Here is a 19,367-nt window from a genome sequence, read left to right as displayed (position 1 = left end):
ATGGTTTCACATCCTAAAGGTTCCACGTTCCATTCGTGATCATCTCCTTCAATGAACACAGACATCATGATCCTCTGGTGGTCTGGGATCGACAGGCAATGGAACTGACACACTGTATATAGGATCTAGTATATCAGGCCATTTTATTGGCCTCCGTATTAACAGATCATTAAAAACATGTTTTGATAATGAGCTTTTCAGTTCCATCTGAAGCCACGGCCTGGTAAATGCCCGCTTTAACATTAAGAAGAGTTGTAACTAGGCCAACTAAACGGAGGGATGAAGACAAGCCAATGGGGAAGAATTACCACAAACTTACTGGACAAAGAATCCTTTTTGCGTTTATGTGGAGGATCTTCTATAATCCTGTTGAGATCCTCTCCACGGTCCTTCAGATCTACTGGCTGATCCCAAACAGAGAGTTGTATCGTTGGGTTGAAGAAAAATACTCTGTCGTCCCCCGTCCACACCACACACCTGAGGAGAAATGATCACATTAATGTAAGGATAGAGAGTTGAATTAGTAATGCCTGACCAGTGGTGGTGTGTGTCAACACAAGATAATTGAGATGGTGTTTGCCTGTCAAGAATAAATGTGTGTTTTGTAGACTAGAGAGCCAGTATGCTGCCTCTGTCAGGTCTTAACTTTCCTTAAAGTTGATGCTCCACTCTCTGAACCCTTCAAACGGCACACTGCAACAATAATAATAACATTCTACCCGCTGGGGCTACCCGCTGGACCTACCCGCTGGACCTACCCGCTGGGGCTACCCGCTGGGGCTACCCGCTGGGGCTACCCGCTGAACCTACCTGCTGGGGCTACCCACTGGACCTACCCGCTGGGGCTACCCGCTGGACCTACCTGCTGGGGCTACCCGCTGGACCTACCTGCTGGGGCTACCCGCTGGACCTACCCGCTGGGGCTACCCGCTGGACCTACCTGCTGGGGCTACCCGCTGGACCTACCTGCTGGGGCTACCCGCTGGACCTACCCGCTGGACCTACCTGCTGGACCTACCCGCTGGACCTACCCGCTGGACCTACCCGCTGGACCTACCCGCTGGACCTACCTGCTGGGGCTACCCGCTGGACCTACCCGCTGGACCTACCTGCTGGACCTACCCGCTGGACCTACCCACTGGGGCTACCTGCTGGACCTACCTGCTGGGGCTACCCGCTGGACCTACCCGCTGGACCTACCCGCTGGACCTACCTGCTGGGGCTACCCGCTGGACCTACCTGCTGGGGCTACCCGCTGGACCTACCTGCTGGGGCTACCCGCTGGACCTACCCACTGGGGCTACCTGCTGGGGCTACCAGCTGGGGCTACCTGCTGGGGCTACCTGTTGGGGCTACCCACTGGGGCTACCCACTGGGGCTACCCACTGGGGCTACCTGATGAGGCTACCAGCTGGGGCTACCTGCTGGGGCTACCCACTGGGGCTACCTGTTGGGGCTACCCACTGGGGCTACCCACTGGGGCTACCCGCTGGGGCTACCCGCTGGGGCTACCCGCTGGGGCTACCCGCTGGGGCTACCTGTTGGGGCTACCCACTGGGGCTACCCGCTGGGGCTACCTGCTGGGGCTACCTGTTGGGGCTACCTGCTGGGGCTACCCACTGGGGCTACCTGTTGGGGCTACCTGCTGGGGCTACCTGCTGGGGCTACCTGTTGGGGCTACCTGCTGGGGATACCTGTTGGGGCTACCTGCTGGGGATACCTGTTGGGGCTACCTGCTGGGGCTACCTGTTGGGGCTACCTGCTGGGGTTACCCATAAGAACATGTACGAACGCACTACTGTAAGTCACTTTGAATAAAATTGTCTTTGAAATGGCATATATGATTATATACTGTATATTATACAGGTCCATAATGTAAATAAGAAATATGTTGATGAATATATGATCTATGTAGTAATAGGAATATAACCACTGTAGTTATCTGTCACTTAGTCTGACATGACATGTTATAGAAAGTGCTAGAATCTAATAGTTGATGTATTTTCAGTTGATGGTTTCGGAGGCATATTTGTTCCTGTTGTCGTGTATCACTTCAGAGCTCTTCCTCCTTAAGACGTTATGTATTTAAAGCCACAGGAGTATTAACAGCTGCTACAGTCTATGAATCCCTGGAATAATTCAATATGTCTTCACGCTCAACCATATCAAATGAATTGTGAAGCTTTACTTCCTCATATTATCCGGTTGTGAGCTGTCCCGTTATATGAGATCCTATTTCATTGGTATGGCTAGCTATCTCTCAGCCAGGAGATGATAGTCACAGAGCAGAAAGGTGTTGGAATATCTGGATAATACGTCACGATGAATCTCTCATGAGACTTTTCAATATTAGAATCATCAAACAAAATAGGTTGCATTCGACTTGTTTACCAAATCTCTTTTTTTTCCCTACAATTTGCTTTGTTAAAAAAAAAAGGATTTTGATATTTTAACCCAATTGTTACATAATAAAAGCTGATGAATGCAAAAGGTTAAGACGTACGGGTTATGGTTTATTAAAAACGAACATGCCGTTTAGGTGCTGGGCTGAGAAAGTGTTGTAAATTACAGGTTTCATGTAGTGCCTTTAAAGTCTACTCTCATCATCAACACGCTGACAGATCAAAAGGCTATTACATGTGGAGAACAACAAAACGAGTCCATTTCAAAAAACAGATTGCACTACTCTGCAGACAGATATGGCAGGGTTTTATTGTACTATTGTCCCCGATACGAGCTGTTCATTGTCGGGACAGAAATGCTTTTCTATCAAAGGTTTGCCACGGTGTGTTTTTTCTGTCGTTTTGAAAATTGTTTTTACATACTGCGAGCGATTATTCCTCACGGTATGAAGACCGTGATTACAGCACTTTCCTGAGGCTTTCAAGAAATATGAGATCAGAAATAACAACCAGATATAAAATACGGTTTTCAAGAACAAGTGAAGAAAGTAGAGACATGATTCCACTTTAACATTATAGCAGATAATGTTTTATGAACTTTAGCCAAACGTCTTTTTCATGGTTGGTGTCATGGATGACTGGAATGGGACAGATTCTTAAAGAAATCTGAAAGCTGAAATGTTCTGACATGTTTATTCAAACATTGACCAATCCTGGCAAGAGAAATGTCATAATATTGTGTAAAGGAACGTTACCATGGAGATCCGGGAACAGGGGTGGAAGCTACAGGACGCTTGTCTTTAGGGTCAACGTCCTCCTCCTCCATAGGGACCTCTACCATCTCCTGCTACAACACACACACACACAGAGAAACACACACACCACACACACACACACACACACACACACACACACAGAGAAACACACACACACACACACACACACACACACACACACACACACACACACACACACACACACACACAGGTCAGAAGGCAGGATTAATACTTGATGTGCCCCTGTCTGCTATCGATCTCTGTCTGCTATCTGTCTCTGTCTCTGTCTGCTATCGGTCTCTGTCTCTGTCTGCTATCGGTCTCCGTCTCTGTCTGCTATCGGTCTCTGTCTCTGTCTGCTATCGGACTCTGTCTGCTATCTGTCTCTGTCTCTGTCTGCTATCCAACTCTGTCTGCTATCTGTGTCTGTCTGCTATCTGTCTTTGTCTCTGTCTGCTATCTGCTATCTGTCTCTGTCTCTGTCTGCTATCGGTCTCTGTCTATTAACTCTCTCGGCCTGCTATCTGTCTTTGTCTCTGTCTGTCTCTGTCTGCTACCTGTCTATGGCTCTGTCTGCTATATGTTTCTGTCTGCTATCTGTCTTTGTCTGCTATCTGTCTTTGCCTGCTACCTGTCTATGGCTCTGTCTGCTATATGACTCTGTCTGCTATCTGTCTCTGTCTGCTATCTGTCTTTGTCTGCTATATGTCTTTGTCTGCTACCTGTCTATGGCTCTGTCTGCTATATGTCTCTGTCTGCTATCTGTCTTTGTCTGCTATCTGTCTCTGTCTGCTATCTGTCTTTGTCTCTGTCTGCTATCGGTCTCTGTCTATTAACTGTCTCGGCCTGCTATCTGTCTCTGTCTGCTATCTGTTTCTGTCTGCTATCTGTCTCTGTCTGCTATCTGTCTATATCTCTGTCTGCTATCTGTCTATATCTCTGTCTGCTATCTGTTTATGTCTGCTATCTGTCTCTGTCTCTGTCTGCTATCTGTTTCTGTCTGCTATCTGTCTCTGTCTCTATCTCTGTCTGCTATCTGTCTATATCTCTGTCTGCTATCTGTCTATATCTCTGTCTGCTATCTGTCTATATCTCTGTCTGCTATCTGTCTATATCTCTGTCTGCTATCTGTGCATCCAAAATGGAGATGTTGGAATAACAGAATAACCTGAAATCAAATTGGTCTGACTTCAGCCTGTAGATATAGAGGCTGCATCCCAAATGGCACCCTATTCCCTACATAGTACACTACTTTGATCGGAGCCCTATGGGCCCTATGGGCCTTAGACAATAGTAGTGCACTAGATAGGGAATAGGGTGTGATTTGGGACTCAGTCAGAGCTGCAGTGGAAATGGTGGTGCATATCTCTGTATCTATTTTGAATTCGGACAACAAATTGATTGATAAAGTGTTCATAGTGAATGGTACAATGAGCCCACTGAACACATGGTAGGATCGGTCTGTGTTATAATAGATATTGAATTACATTAATGTACTGTGATGATTGCATGTCTCAAACCTCTGTCTGGCCTGAGATGTGGGGAGGTTGGGATTTTGGAGGAGATTAAGTGTTTTCGAAAATCTCATTAAGAAGTGAATTGCATAGTTTGCAGCAATGTAGTATGACAACAATGTCAACAACATGGAAAAATCTACACAAGCTGAATAGTAAAACTGCAGCGGTGGAAGGAAAATGTTCTGGGTGATTTAAAGCATGCAAACGCAATCCTTTCTAGTTTATAACACAGTGTGTCTTTAAACATCCATTTTTGTTTATTCATACTGAGATCTAGTGGAGGAAAATGAACATTAAATTAATTTCACTTCTATTGGGGTTTTTTATCCTTGGTTAATACTGAAATAAACAGTATTGATTATAGTGTGACAAATGCTTTACCCATGTAATGTCCACAACACCGTCACAGATACAGCCAGAGCCATTCAATTACGAAGGCAATGCATGACCAACCCCTTAGATTACTGAACCCCTTCACAGAAGGGGAGACGATTCGTCCCAAATGGCACCCTATTCCTCTATGTAATGCACTACTTTTGACCAGAGCCCAGGTCAAAGGTAGTGCACTATAAAGGGAATAGGAAGCCATTTGGGACCAATAAAGAGGCTGATGTGCAGAGAACAGCAGCAGCCGAGACTGTAGACGGACCGCCCCACAGCATTCATTCTCATTTTAATGATTTACACATCCTCTCCTTCTGGGGGAGTTTTACTAATTAATACGGCTGGGAGGGTTTTGCAAACAATTACCAGTAGAGGACTTAAATTGACCTCTCTTCCTATCAGAGCCAAGATGAAGCAGTGGTATTTGGACCCTAAATCTTACCGACTCTGTTCTGGTGGCCTTTCCAACATCTAATTTGGCGAGCAGGAAGAAGTTTTATGCTGGCAGGTAGAGTGAACAAAGCAGCATGAACCAAAATCTTCCAAACAGGAAGAACTAACCTCTTATCTCAGCACCCAGAAGCAAATGAGCTACTCAGCTGTGACGAGAGACTTCTCATTATCAGTGGTGGAAAAAAAGTACCCAATTGTCATACTTGAGTAAAAGTATAGATACCTTAATAGAAAATGACTCTAGTAAAAGTGAAAGTCACCCGGTAAAATCCTACTTGAGTAAACGTATTTGGTTTTAAATATACTTAAAAGTAAATGTAATTGCTAATATATACTTAAGTATGGTAAGGTAAAAGTAAAAATCAAAAAAGTATAAATCATTTCAAATTCCTTATATTAAGCAAACCAGACGGCACCATTTTCTTGTTTTGTTTAATTTACGGATAGCCAGGGGCACACTCAGACATCATTTACAAAGGAAGCATGAGTGTTTAGTGAGTCGACCAGATCAGAGGAAGTAGGGATGACCAGGGATGTTCTCTGTTTAGTGAGTCCACCAGATCAGAGGCAGTAGGGATGACCAGGGATATTCTCTGTTTAGTGAGTCCACCAGATTAGAGGCAGTAGGGACGACCAGGGATGTTCTCTGTTAAGTCAGTCCTCCAGATCAGAGGCAGTAGGGATGACCAGGGATGTTCTCTGTTTAGTGAGTCCTCCAGATCAGAGGCAGTAGGGATGACCAGGGATGTTCTCTGTTTAGTGAGTCCTCCAGATCAGAGGCAGTAGGGATGACCAGGGATGTTCTCTGTTTAGTGAGTCCTCCAGATCAGAGGCAGTAGGGATGACCAGGGATGTTCTCTGTTTAGTAAGTCCACCAGATCAGAGGCAGTAGGGATGACCAGGGATGTTCTCTGTTTAGTCAGTCCTCCAGATCAGAGGCAGTAGGGATGACCAGGGATGTTCTCTGTTTAGTGAATCCTCCAGATCAGAGGCAGTAGGGATGACCAGGGATGTTCTCTGTTTAGTGAATCCTCCAGATCAGAGGCAGTAGGGATGACCAGGGATATTCTCTGTTTAGTCAGTCCTCCAGATCAGAGACTGTAGGGACGACCAGGGATGTTCTCTGTCTAGTGAATCCTCCAGATCAGAGGCAGTAGGGATGACCAGGGATGTTCTCTGTTTAGTGAATCCTCCAGATCAGAGGCAGTAGGGATGACCAGGGATATTCTCTGTTCAGTCAGTCCTCCAGATCAGAGACTGTAGGGACGACCAGGGATGTTCTCTGTCTAGTGAATCCTCCAGATCAGAGGCAGTAGGGATGACCAGTGATGTTCTCTGTTTAGTGAGTCCTCCAGATCAGAGGCAGTAGGGATGACCAGGGATGTTCTCTTGATAAGTGCGTGAATTAGACAATTTTTCTTGTCCTGCTAAGCATTCAAAATGTAACGAGTACTTTTGAGTGTCAGGGAAAATGTATGGAATAAAAAATACTTTATTTTCTTTAGGAATGTAGTGGAGTAAAAGTGAAAGTTGTCAAAAATATAAATAGTAAAGTAAATTACAGATACCCCAAAACAACTACTTAAGTAGTACTTTCAAGTATTTTTACTAAAGTACTTTATACCACTGCTCATCATCTGACATGGATTATCAAAGTAAAACTCTTCCTCTGTTTCATCGGATCCATTTGGCATGTCTCACTACGGCATACAGGACTAAAACCTTGATTTCAGCTGCTGTGCTTGGATATGGCCTAGATTTGGTAGATGTAGTTATGCCACAGCTTCAGTGTAAGTTAATGAACATTGTACGTCCCAAATGAAATGAAATATTTCCCTATATAGTGCACTACTTTTGACCTGGGCCCATAGTGCTCTGGTTAAAAGTAGTGCACTACATAGGGAATAGGGTGCTGTTTGAGCTCTAACATCACCACCTACCTCTGTATGTTTCTCCTGGGTTGTCTTCTGCTCTGTATGCAGCAGCAACGTTGCAGCGCATGACGCTCTTCTCCTGGCCAAACGCTTATCTGCAAGAGTAAAGAGAGACAGCAAATTAGCTTGTGGACTGGATTTTCTGTTGTTGTTGTTGTTGGTATAACATGATGATAAAATTGCAAATATATCTCAATGGAATTTGCAGCTGAGTAATCAACTCAAAGTATATGCTCAGGAGCCACATCACCTCAAATCAAATGTTATTGGTCATATGCGCCGAATACAACCCAAATACAACAGGTGTAGACCTTACAGTGAAATGCTGAATACAACAGGTGTAGACCTTACAGTGAAATGCAAACTTACGAGCTCCTAACCGACAGCGCAGTTTAAAAAAAAATACAGATAAGAACAAGAGATAAAAGTAACAAGCAATTAAAGAGGAGCAGTAAAATATAACAATATATATGGGGGGGGGGGGGGGGTGCCAGTACACAGTCAATGTGCGGGGGCACCGGTTAGCTGAGGTACATCACATCAACCTAGTTGTGGATGACTTGTCCTGTCCTCCCAGGCAGGTCTTTACAGCTGGAGGTTGAGAGGAGTGCAGAACACAAGAAGATCAAGCAGACAGACGGACTCACGTACTGGATGATGATGATGGTGATGATGATGGTGATGGTGATGATGATGGTGATGGTGGTGATGATAGTGATGATGATGGTGATGATGATGGTGATGATGATGGTGATGATGGTGATGATGGTGATGGTGATGATGATGATGGTGATGATGGTGGTGGTGATGGTTATGATGGTGATGGTGATGATGATGATGGTGATGATGATGGTGATGGTTATGATGATGGTGATGATGGTGATGATGATGGTGAGGGTGGTGATGATGGTGATGACGACGGTGATGTTATGATGGTGATGATGATGATGGTGATGATGATGATGATGGTGATGGTTATGATGGTGGTGATGATGGTGATGATGATGGTGATGATGATGGTGATGATGGTGATGGTGATGATGGTGATGGTGATGATGATGATGATGGTGATGATGGTGGTGGTGATGGTTATGATGGTGATGGTGATGATGATGATGGTGATGATGATGGTGATGGTGATGATGATGATGGTGATGATGATGGTGATGGTTATGATGGTGATGATAATGGTGATGATGGTGATGATGATGGTGAGGGTGGTGATGATGGTGATGATGATGGTGATGATGGTGATGATGACGACGGTGATGTTATGATGGTGATGATGATGATGATGATGATGATGATGGTGATGGTTATGATGGTGGTGATGATGGTGATGATGGTGGTGGTGGTGATGATGATGGTGATGATGGTGATGATGATGGTGGTGATGGTGATGATGGTGATGATGGTGATGATTATGGTGGATAAGAGCGTCTGCTAAATGACTTAAATGTAAATGTAAATGTGATGATGGTGAGGATGGTGATGATGATGGTGAGGGTGGTGATGATGGTGATGATGATGGTGATGGTGATGATGGTGATGATGACGACGGTGATGTTATGATGGTGATGATGATGATGGTGATGATGATGATGATGATGATGATGGTGATGGTTATGATGGTGGTGATGATGGTGATGATGGTGGTGGTGGTGATGATGATGGTGATGATGGTGATGATGATGGTGGTGATGGTGATGATGGTGATGATTATGGTGATGATTATGGTGATGATGGTGAGGATGGTGATGATGATGGTGATGATGGTGATGATGGTGATGATGATGGTGATGATGATGATGATGGTGATGATGATGGTGATGATGGTGATGATGATGATGGTGATGATGATGGTGATGATGATGGTGATGATGATGATGATGGTGATGAATGGAGACAACAGTTAGTGGAGTAGCGGCCGAAGATTATTCAGACATTCTACATTACTGTCTGTGTCAAATGTTCTACATTACTGTCTGTGTCAAATGTTCTACATTACTGTCTGTGTCAAATGTTCTGCATTACTGTCTGTGTCAAATGTTCTACATTACTGTCTGTGTCAAATGTTCTACATTACTGTCTGTGTCAAATGTTTTACATTACTGTCTGTGTCAAATGTTCTACATTACTGTCTGTGTCAAATGTTCTACATTACTGTCTGTGTCAAATGTTTTACATTACTGTCTGTGTCAAATGTTTTACATTACTGTCTGTGTCAAATGTTCTACATTACTGTCTGTGTCAAATGTTCTACATTACTGTCTGTGTCAAATGTTTTACATTGCTGTCTGTGTCAAATGTTTTACATTACTGTCTGTGTCAAATGTTCTACATTACTGTCTGTGTCAAATGTTCTACATTACTGTCTGTGTCAAATGTTCTACATTACTGTCTGTGTCAAAGGTTCTACATTACTGTCTGTGTCAAATGTTCTACATTACTGTCTGTGTCAAATGTTCTACATTACTGTCTGTGTCAAATGTTCTACATTACTGTCTGTGTCAACGCTTTCATTTTAAACCCTTCAGGTTCCATGCTACCCCCCCCACACACACACACACACACACACACACACACACACACACACACACACACACACACACACACACACACACACACACACACACACACACACACACACACACACACACACATACTCTCTTTGTTGGAATAATGGTAGCATTTTTATCTTGTGGAAAATTACCAGGTGGAAAATGTGGCAATTATACAAATGACTTCTTCATCTTTTGGGGATTCAATACAAAATGCACAACCAGGCTGAGTTTGGTACCAAGTTAGTAACCAATTATAGGAGTATATGTCTATTAAATAGCAGACGAATACCTGTGAAAACTATCAAGTCAAGTGCCTCTGAAATATAACTGTAGCTGTAACTATTTAATACCAACAAAAGATTTACTGCCTCTGCCTTAGTACAGTCGTGGCCAAAAGTTTTGAGAATGACACAAATATTAATTTCCACAAAGTTTGCTGCTTCAGTGTCTTTAGATATTTTTGTCAGATGTTACTATGGAATACTGAACTATAATTACAAGCATTTCATAAGTGTCAAAGGCTTTTATTGACAATTACATGAAGTTGATGCAAAGAGTCAGTATTTGCAGTGTTGACCCTTCTTTTTCAAGACCTCTGCAATCCGCTCTGGCATGCTGCCAATTAACTTCTGGGCCACATCCTGACTGATGGCAGCCCATTCTTGCATAATCAATGCTTGGAGTTTGTCAGAATTTGTGGGTTTTTGTTTTTCCACCCACCTCTTGAGGATTGAACACAAGTTCTCAATGGGATTAAGGTCTGGGGAGTTTCCTGGCCATGGACCCAAAATATCGATGTTTTGTTCCCTGAGCCACTTAGTTCCCGACCCACTTTTGCCTTATGGCAAGGTGCTCCATCATGCTGGAAAAGGCATTGTTCATCACCAAACTGTTCCAGGATGGTTGGGAGAAGTTGCTCTCGGAGGATGTGTTGGTACCACACACACACAACATTGTGAGTGAGCCCACTCCCTTGGCTGAGAAGCAACCCCACACATGAATGGTCTCAGGATGCTTTACTGTTGGCATGACACAGGACTGATGGTAGCGCTCACCTTGTCTTCTCCAGACAAGCTTTTTTCTGGATGCCCCAAACAATCGGAAAGGGGATTCATTAGAGAAAATGACTTTACCCCAGTCCTCAGCAGTCCAATCCCTGTACATTTTGCAGAATATCAGTCTGTCCCTGATGTTTTTCCTGGAAAGAAGTGGCTTCTTTGCTGCCCTTCTTGACAGCAGGCCATCCTCCAAAAGTCTTTGCCTCACTGTGCGTGCAGATGCACTGACACCTGCCTGCTGCCATTCCTGAGCAAGCTCTGTACTGGTGGTGCCCCAATCCCGCAGCTGAATCAACTTTAGGAGATGGTCCTGGCGCTTGCTGGACATTCTTGGGTGCCCTGAAGCCTTCTTCACAACAATTGAACCACTCTCCTTGAAGTTCTTGATGATCCGATAAATGGTTGATTTAGGTGCAATCTTACTGGCAGCAATATCCTTGCCTGTGAAGCCCTTTTTGTGCAAAGCAATGATGACGGCACGTGTTTCCATGCAGGTAACCATGGTTGACAGAGGAAGGACAATGATTCCAAGCACCACCCTCCTTTTGAAGCACACCTGTGTTAACGAGAGAATCACTGACATGATGTCAGCTGGTCCTTTTGTGGCAGGGCTGAAATGCAGTGGAAATGTTTTGGGGGATTCAGTTCATTTGCATGGCAAAAAGGGACTTTGCAATTAATTGCAATTCATGTGATCACTCTTCATAACATTCTGGAGTATATGCAAATTGCCATCATACAAACTGAGGCAGCAGACTTTGTGAAAATGTATATTTGTGTCAAGTCGCTCTGGATAAGAGCGTCTGCTAAATGACTTAAATGTAAATGTAAATGTAATTCTCAAAACTTTTGGGCACGACTGTACAATGTTAAACTGATGTTAGTATCTTCCACATTCCTTTCAGGGATACAGCGGTAATGTTGAACTGATGTTAGAATCTTCTACATTCCTTTCAGGGATACAGCGGTAATGTTGAACTGATGTTAATATCTTCTACATTCCTTTCAGGGATACAGCGGTAATGTTGAACTGATGTTCATATCTTCCAGATTCCTTTCAGGGATACAGCGGTAATGTTGAACTGATGTTAATATCTTCTACATTCCTTTCAGGGATACAGCGGTAATGTTGAACTGATGTTAGAATCTTCTACATTCCTTTCAGGGATACAGCGGTAATGTTGAACTGATGTTAGAATCTTCCACATTCCTTTCAGGGATACAGCGGTAATGTTGAACTGATGTTAATATCTTACACAGATATGTTATTGAATGTACTGCAGCTGGGACATAACAAATCAGGGATATTTATTGCAGCCTGATGGCGGTGTTAATATTGATGGAGCACAATAGCAAAATCAATACCAGTTCTCTGCAATCTAATTAGGAGTCGCGCGCGTGCGCGCGCACACACACACACACACACACACACACACACACACACACACACACACACACACACACACACACACACACACACACACACACACACACACACACACACACACACACACACACACACACACACACACACACACAGGAGAGCTATAATGAAGGAAAATACACAATGGGTAGTCTAAAAGGTGAACAAATTGGATTCTGCCACTACTCGTGTTCCAGTTGTGTCAATATTTACTAAACACTAAACATAGTAAGGAATGAGACTAACAAATGAATATGCAGTATAGAGTGATCTATAGTACGAGCATAGAGATATGCAGTTTAGAGTGATCTATAGTACGAGCATAGATATATGCAGTATAGAGTTATCTATAGTACGAGCACAGATATATGCAGTATAGAGTTATCTATAGTACGAGCATAGAGATATGCAGCTTAGAGTGATCTATAGTATGAGCATAGAGATATGTAGTTTAGAGTGATCTATACTACGAGCATAGATATATGCAGTATAGAGTTATCTATAGTACGAGCACAGATATATGCAGTATAGTGTTATCTATAGTACGAGCATAGAGATATGCAGCTTAGAGTGATCTATAGTATGAGCATAGAGATATGTAGTTTAGAGTGATCTATACTACGAGCATAGATATATGCAGTATAGAGGGATCTATCGTACGAGCATAGATATATGCAGTATAGAGTGATCTATCGTACGAGCATAGAGATATGCAGTTTAGAGTGATCTATAGTACGAGCATAGATATATGCAGTATAGAGTTATCTATAGTACGAGCATAGATATATGCAGTATAGAGTTATCTATAGTACGAGCATAGATATATGCAGTATAGAGTTATCTATAGTTCGAGCACAGATATATGCAGTATAGAGTTATCTATAGTACGAGCATAGAGATATGCAGCTTAGAGTGATCTATAGTATGAGCATAGAGATATGTAGTTTAGAGTGATCTATAGTACGAGCATAGATATATGCAGTTTAGAGTGATCTATCGTACGAGCATAGATATATGCAGTATAGAGTGATCTATAGTACGAGCATAGAGATATGCAGTTTAGAGTGATCTATAGTACGAGCATAGAGATATGCAACATAAGGATGTCTATGGTAAGAGCATAGAGGTATACACTGTTCCTAATATTGAGTTGCACCCCCTTTTGCCTTCAGAACTGCTTCAATTCATCGGCGCATGGACTCTACAAGACTCTCGAAAGCATTCCACAGGGATGTTGGCCCGTGATGACTCCAATGCTTCCCTCAGTTGTGTCAAGTTGTCTGGATCAAATCAAATCAAATGTTATTAGTCACATGCGAATACCTTACAGTGAAATGCTTACTTACGAGCCCCTAACCAACAACGCAGTAAAAAAAAACATAAGAATAAGAACTAAAAGTAACAAATAATTAAAGAGCAGCAGTATAATAACAATAGAGAGGCTATATACAGGGGGGTACTGGTACAGAGTCAATGTGCGGGGGCACTGGTTAGTCGAGGTAATTGAGGTAATATGTACATGTAGGTAGAGTTATTAAAGTGACTATGCAGAGATGATAACAACAGAGAGTAGCAGTGGTGTAAAAGGGGGGGGGGGCAATGCAAATAGTCTGGGTAGCCATTTGATTATATGTTCAGCAGTCTTATGGCTTGGGGGTAGAAGCTGTTTAGAAGCCTTCTTGGACCTAGACTTGGTGCTCCGGTACCGCTTGCTGTGCGGTAGCAGAGAGAACAGTCTATGACTAGGGTGGCTGGAGTCTTTTAGGGCCTTCCTCTGACACCGCCTGGTAGAGGCGGGTAGAGACTCCAGACACCCTAGTGTCCTTTGGGTGGTGGCATGTCTTTTGAGTGTGAAAAACTCAGCAGCGTTGTAGTTCTTGACACACTCAAACCAGCGGAGGCTGCTGAAGGGAGGACGGCTCCGAATAATGGCTTGAACGGTTCAAATGAAATGGCATCAAACACATAGAAACCATAGAAACCATGTATTGGATATCATTCCACCAATTCCGCTCCAGCCATTACCATGAGCCCGTCCTCCCCAATTAAGGTTCCACCAACCTCCTGTGACTCAAACCCGGTGCGCCTGGAACCTACTACCGTACCCCATTCAAAGGCACTTAAATATTTGTTCTTGCCCATTCACCCTCTGAATGGCATACATTCACAATCCATGTCTCAATTGTCTCAAGGTGTAAAAATCCTGTCTCCTCCCTTTCATCTACACTGATTGGAAGTGGATTTGACAATAAGTGACATCCAATAAGGGGTTATAGCGTTCACCTGGATTCACCTGGTCAGTCTGTGTCATAGAAAGAGTGTATAACGTTAGGATCTCTTCAAAAATACAAATGCTCCCTCATCTCAGCTTGGTAGGAAACAAAACCCTAGTTTCCCGTCTGAGACGGGTAATTCTCCTGTGGCTTTCAGAAGGCAGTCAAGTGAAGCTGACATCAAGATGAAGAGAGATGACAAGAGGAAGCCTGGGAAATATTAAAGCTATTGGCACCAAAATATGCTTCCATGAGTCCTTCCTTTCTTCCGTGAACTAGGAGTTGTTGTTGTTGTGTGTGTGTGTGTGTGTGTGTGTGTGTGTGTGTGTGTGTGTGTGTGTGTGTGTGTGTGTGTATGGAAAATAAAATGTGTGTTTCAGCACTTTCCACTTGCTCAAACATGTTAAAATGTTAAAATGTTGCACTCAACGATTGTAGATGATGAACAAACAGATGTAATAATGTATACTGAGATGATCTGATACCTTACTAGTCTGAGACACAACACACACAACCTATTTCTACAGTACTCATGGGAGATGTATGTACTCATGGGAGATATGTTTATTTGACTGAGAGTGGACTGAAGGAGGTGCCGTCTGTCACAACACAGAGCTATGGCAATTTATTATTATTTTTATTTTACCTTTATTTAACTAGGCAAGGCAGTTAAGACCAAATTCTTATTTTCAATGACAGCCTAGGAACAGTGGGTTAAACTGCCTTGTTCAGGGGCAGAACGACAGATTTTTACCTTGTCAGCTCTGCGATTCGATCTAGCAACCTTTTGGTTACTAGTCCAAACCTCTAACCACTAGGCTCCCTGCTCTAACCACTAGGCTACCTTTTGGTTACTAGTCCAAACCTCTAACCACTAGACTACCTGCTCTAACCACTAGGCTACCTGCTCTAACCACTAGGCTACCTGGCTCTAACCACTAGGCTACCTGCTCTAACCACTAGGCTACCTGCTCTAACCACTAGGCTATCTACTCTAACCACTAGGCTACCTGGCTCTAACCACTAGGCTACCTGCTCTAACCACTAGGCTACCTGCTCTAACCACTAGGCTATCTACTCTAACCACTAGGCTACCTGCTCTAACCACTAGGCTACCTACTCTAACCACTAGGCTACCTGCTCTAACCACTAGGCTACCTGGCTCTAACCACTAGGCTACCTGCTCTAACCACTAGGCTACCTGCTCTAACCACTAGGCTACCTGCTCTAACCACTAGGCTACCTGCTCTAACCACTAGGCTACCTGGCTCTAACCACTAGGCTACCTGACTCTAACCACTAGGCTACCTGCTCTAACCACTAGGCTACCTGCTCTAACCACTAGGCTACCTGCTCTAACCACTAGGCTACCTGCTCTAACCACTAGGCTACCTGCTCTAACCACTAGGCTACCTGACTCTAACCACTAGGCTACCTGCTCTAACCACTAGGCTACCTGGCTCTAACCACTAGGCTACCTGCTCTAACCACTAGGCTACCTGCTCTAACCACTAGGCAACCTGCTCTAACCACTAGACTACCTGCTCTAACCACTAGGCTACCTGCTCTAACCACTAGGCTACCTGCTCTAACCACTAGGCTACCTGCTCTAACCACTAGGCAACCTGCTCTAACCACTAGACTACCTGCTCTAACCACTAGGCTACCTGCTCTAACCACTAGGCTACCTCCTCTAACCACTAGGCTACCTGCCTCTAACCACTAGGCTACCTGCCTCTAACCACTAGGCTACCTGCCTCTAACCACTAGGCTACCTGCTCTAACCACTAGGCTACCTGCTCTAACCACTAGGCAACCTGCTCTAACCACTAGACTACCTGCTCTAACCACTAGGCTACCTGCCACCCCGGAGTGAAGGAGGTGCTGTCTGTCACATCACAGTGATACATTTCATCTCTTTACATGGTACACTTTAAATCAATGATGGACAGATTGGTTCAGCCTTTATCCAGACATGAGGAATGATGAAAGATACATAAAAGCATTTTGATGTTGAGATGACAACCTCCCTGAAACGAAGATATAAAGGCATATGAAGCCCCCGGTACAGTAGGTCTGTTCTCCTACTGTAACAGGAGGTAGTTTATTACAATGATATGAAGCTCACGGTACAGTAGGTCTGTTCTCCTACTGTAACAGGAAGGAATGTTTATTACAATGATATGAAGCTCACGGTACAGTAGGTCTGTTCTCCTACTGTAACAGGAGGAATGTTTATTACAATGATATGAAGCCCCTGGTACAGTAGGTCTGTTCTCCTACTGTAACAGGAGGTAGTTTATTACAATGACATGAAGCTCACGGTACAGTAGGTCTGTTCTCCTACTGTAACAGGAAGGAATGTTTATTACAATGATATGAAGCTCACGGTACAGTAGGTCTGTTCTCCTACTGTAACAGGAGGTAGTTTATTACAATGATATGAAGCTCACGGTACAGTAGGTCTGTTCTCCTACTGTAACAGGAGGTAGTTTATTACAATGATATGAAGCTCACGGTACAGTAGGTCTGTTCTCCTACTGTAACAGGAGGAACGTTTATTACAATGATATGAAGCTCACGGTACAGTAGGTCTGTTGTCCTACTGTAACAGGAGGAACGTTTATTACAATGATATGAAGCTCACGGTACAGTAGGTCTGTTCTCCTACTGTAACAGGAGGAACGTTTATTACAATGATATGAAGCTCACGGTACAGTAGGTCTGTTGTCCTACTGTAACAGGAGGAACGTTTATTACAATGATATGAAGCTCACGGTACAGTAGGTCTGTTCTCCTACTGTAACAGGAGGTACGCTTATTACAATGATATGATATGGCTTCCCTGTGGCTCAGTTGGTAGAGTATGGTGTTTGCAACGCCAGCATGTTGTGTGCAACGCCAGGGTTGTGGGTTTGATTCCCACGGGGGGCAAATACAAAAAAAAAGAAAAATGCATGAAATTAAATGTATGCATTCACTACTGTAAGTCGCTCTGGATAAGAGTGTCTGCTAAATGACTGAAATGAAATATGAAGCCCACGGAACAGTAGGTCTGTTCTCTTACTCTAAGACAGAGGAACGTTTATTACAATGATGACATGTTTTGAGAAGTCCAAGGGTTGTGTTATGGTCAAATATATTCTTCAGAGTGTAGCACCAACTATTCAGTCTGATGAATACAAAATGAGCCTCTACGAGTGTATTATGCGGTACAATATTTCAATAAATACATGAATATACAGTATGGTTAAAAACATGAAACGGTGTATTAATTGATAGATGAATTGATTGATTGATTGACTTACATATCCAACCTGATGATTGATTGATTGATTGACAGGGCCTAACCTGATGTTGAGTGGGGTCTCCAGTCTCCAGTCATGAGAGCAACACCTGGCGCTGACAGTGATGTCATCCGGGCAAACTGGGCTGGCAGCATGGGTCCCATCAGGCCCTCCCAGGTGGCAGTGGATCCTGCAGGTCAAACAACAGGGACAGGGTTAGTTACCAGACATATCCTGCAGGTCAAACACCAGGGACAGGGTTAGTTACCAGACATATCCTGTAGGTCAAACAACAGGGACAGGGTTAGTTACCAGACATATCCTGTAGGTCAAACAACAGGGACAGGGTTAGTTACCAGACATATCCTGTAGGTCAAACAACAGGGACAGGGTTAGTTACCAGACATATCCTGTAGGTCAAACAACAGGGACAGGGTTAGTTACCAGACTTATCCTGTAGGTCAAACAACAGGGACAGGGTTAGTTACCAGACATATCCTGTAGGTCAAACAACAGGGACAGGGTTAGTTACCAGACATATCCTGTAGGTCAAACAACAGGGACAGGGTTAGTTACCAGACATATCCTGTAGGTCAAACAACAGGGACAGGGTTAGTTACCAGACATATCCTGTAGGTCAAACAACAGGGACAGGGTTAGTTACCAGACATATCCTGTAGGTCAAACAACAGGGACAGGGTTAGTTACCAGACATATCCTGCAGGTCAAACAACAGGGACAGGGTTAGTTACCAGACATATCCTGTAGGTCAAACAACAGGGACAGGGTTAGTTACCAGACATATCCTGTAGGTCAAACAACAGGGACAGGGTTAGTTACCAGACATATCCTGTAGGTCAAACAACAGGGACAGGGTTAGTTACCAGACATATCCTGCAGGTCAAACAACAGGGACAGGGTTAGTTACCAGACATATCCTGCAGGTCAAACAACAGGGACAGGGTTAGTTACCAGACATATCCTGTAGGTCAAACAACAGGGACAGGGTTAGTTACCAGACATATCCTGTAGGTCAAACAACAGGGACAGGGTTAGTTACCAGACATATCCTGTAGGTCAAACAACAGGGACAGGGTTAGTTAGCAGACATATCCTGCAGGTCAAACAACAGGGACAGGGTTAGTTACCAGACATATCCTGCAGGTCAAACAACAGGGACAGGGTTAGTTACAGGGTTAGGGTTAGGATCCCATGGGTTAGGCCCCAGATTGCACGGGACCCTCGGTTGTACATGGCGTGACAATAACCATAGGAGTTATCCAGACAGAAACACAC

General features: G+C 43.8%; 1 protein-coding gene across 3 annotated transcripts in view; it reads right to left on the bottom strand.

Moving 5' to 3' along the window:
- The window catches only part of LOC115152709 (transcription elongation regulator 1-like protein), a 194,348-nt gene that overhangs the window by 7,717 nt on the left and 167,264 nt on the right, over window positions 1-19,367 (bottom strand). For 2 of the 3 annotated variants that reach the window (XM_029697444.1, XM_029697443.1), the window contains exons 6-9: window positions 18,136-18,261; window positions 7,473-7,561; window positions 3,158-3,249; window positions 320-477 (exon numbers count right to left, since the gene is read on the bottom strand). In XM_029697444.1, the coding sequence (XP_029553304.1) occupies window positions 320-477; window positions 3,158-3,249; window positions 7,473-7,561; window positions 18,136-18,261 (465 nt within the window). The remainder of the gene's footprint in view (window positions 1-319; window positions 478-3,157; window positions 3,250-7,472; window positions 7,562-18,135; window positions 18,262-19,367) is intronic. The other variant, XM_029697445.1, reaches the window with a different exon arrangement.

Source organism: Salmo trutta, chromosome 18, assembly GCF_901001165.1.
Source record: "Salmo trutta chromosome 18, fSalTru1.1, whole genome shotgun sequence".
Classification (NCBI taxonomy): domain Eukaryota; kingdom Metazoa; phylum Chordata; class Actinopteri; order Salmoniformes; family Salmonidae; genus Salmo; species Salmo trutta.
Note: the sequence above shows the minus strand (reverse complement) of the source record. Positions and strands in the feature narration are given on the sequence as shown.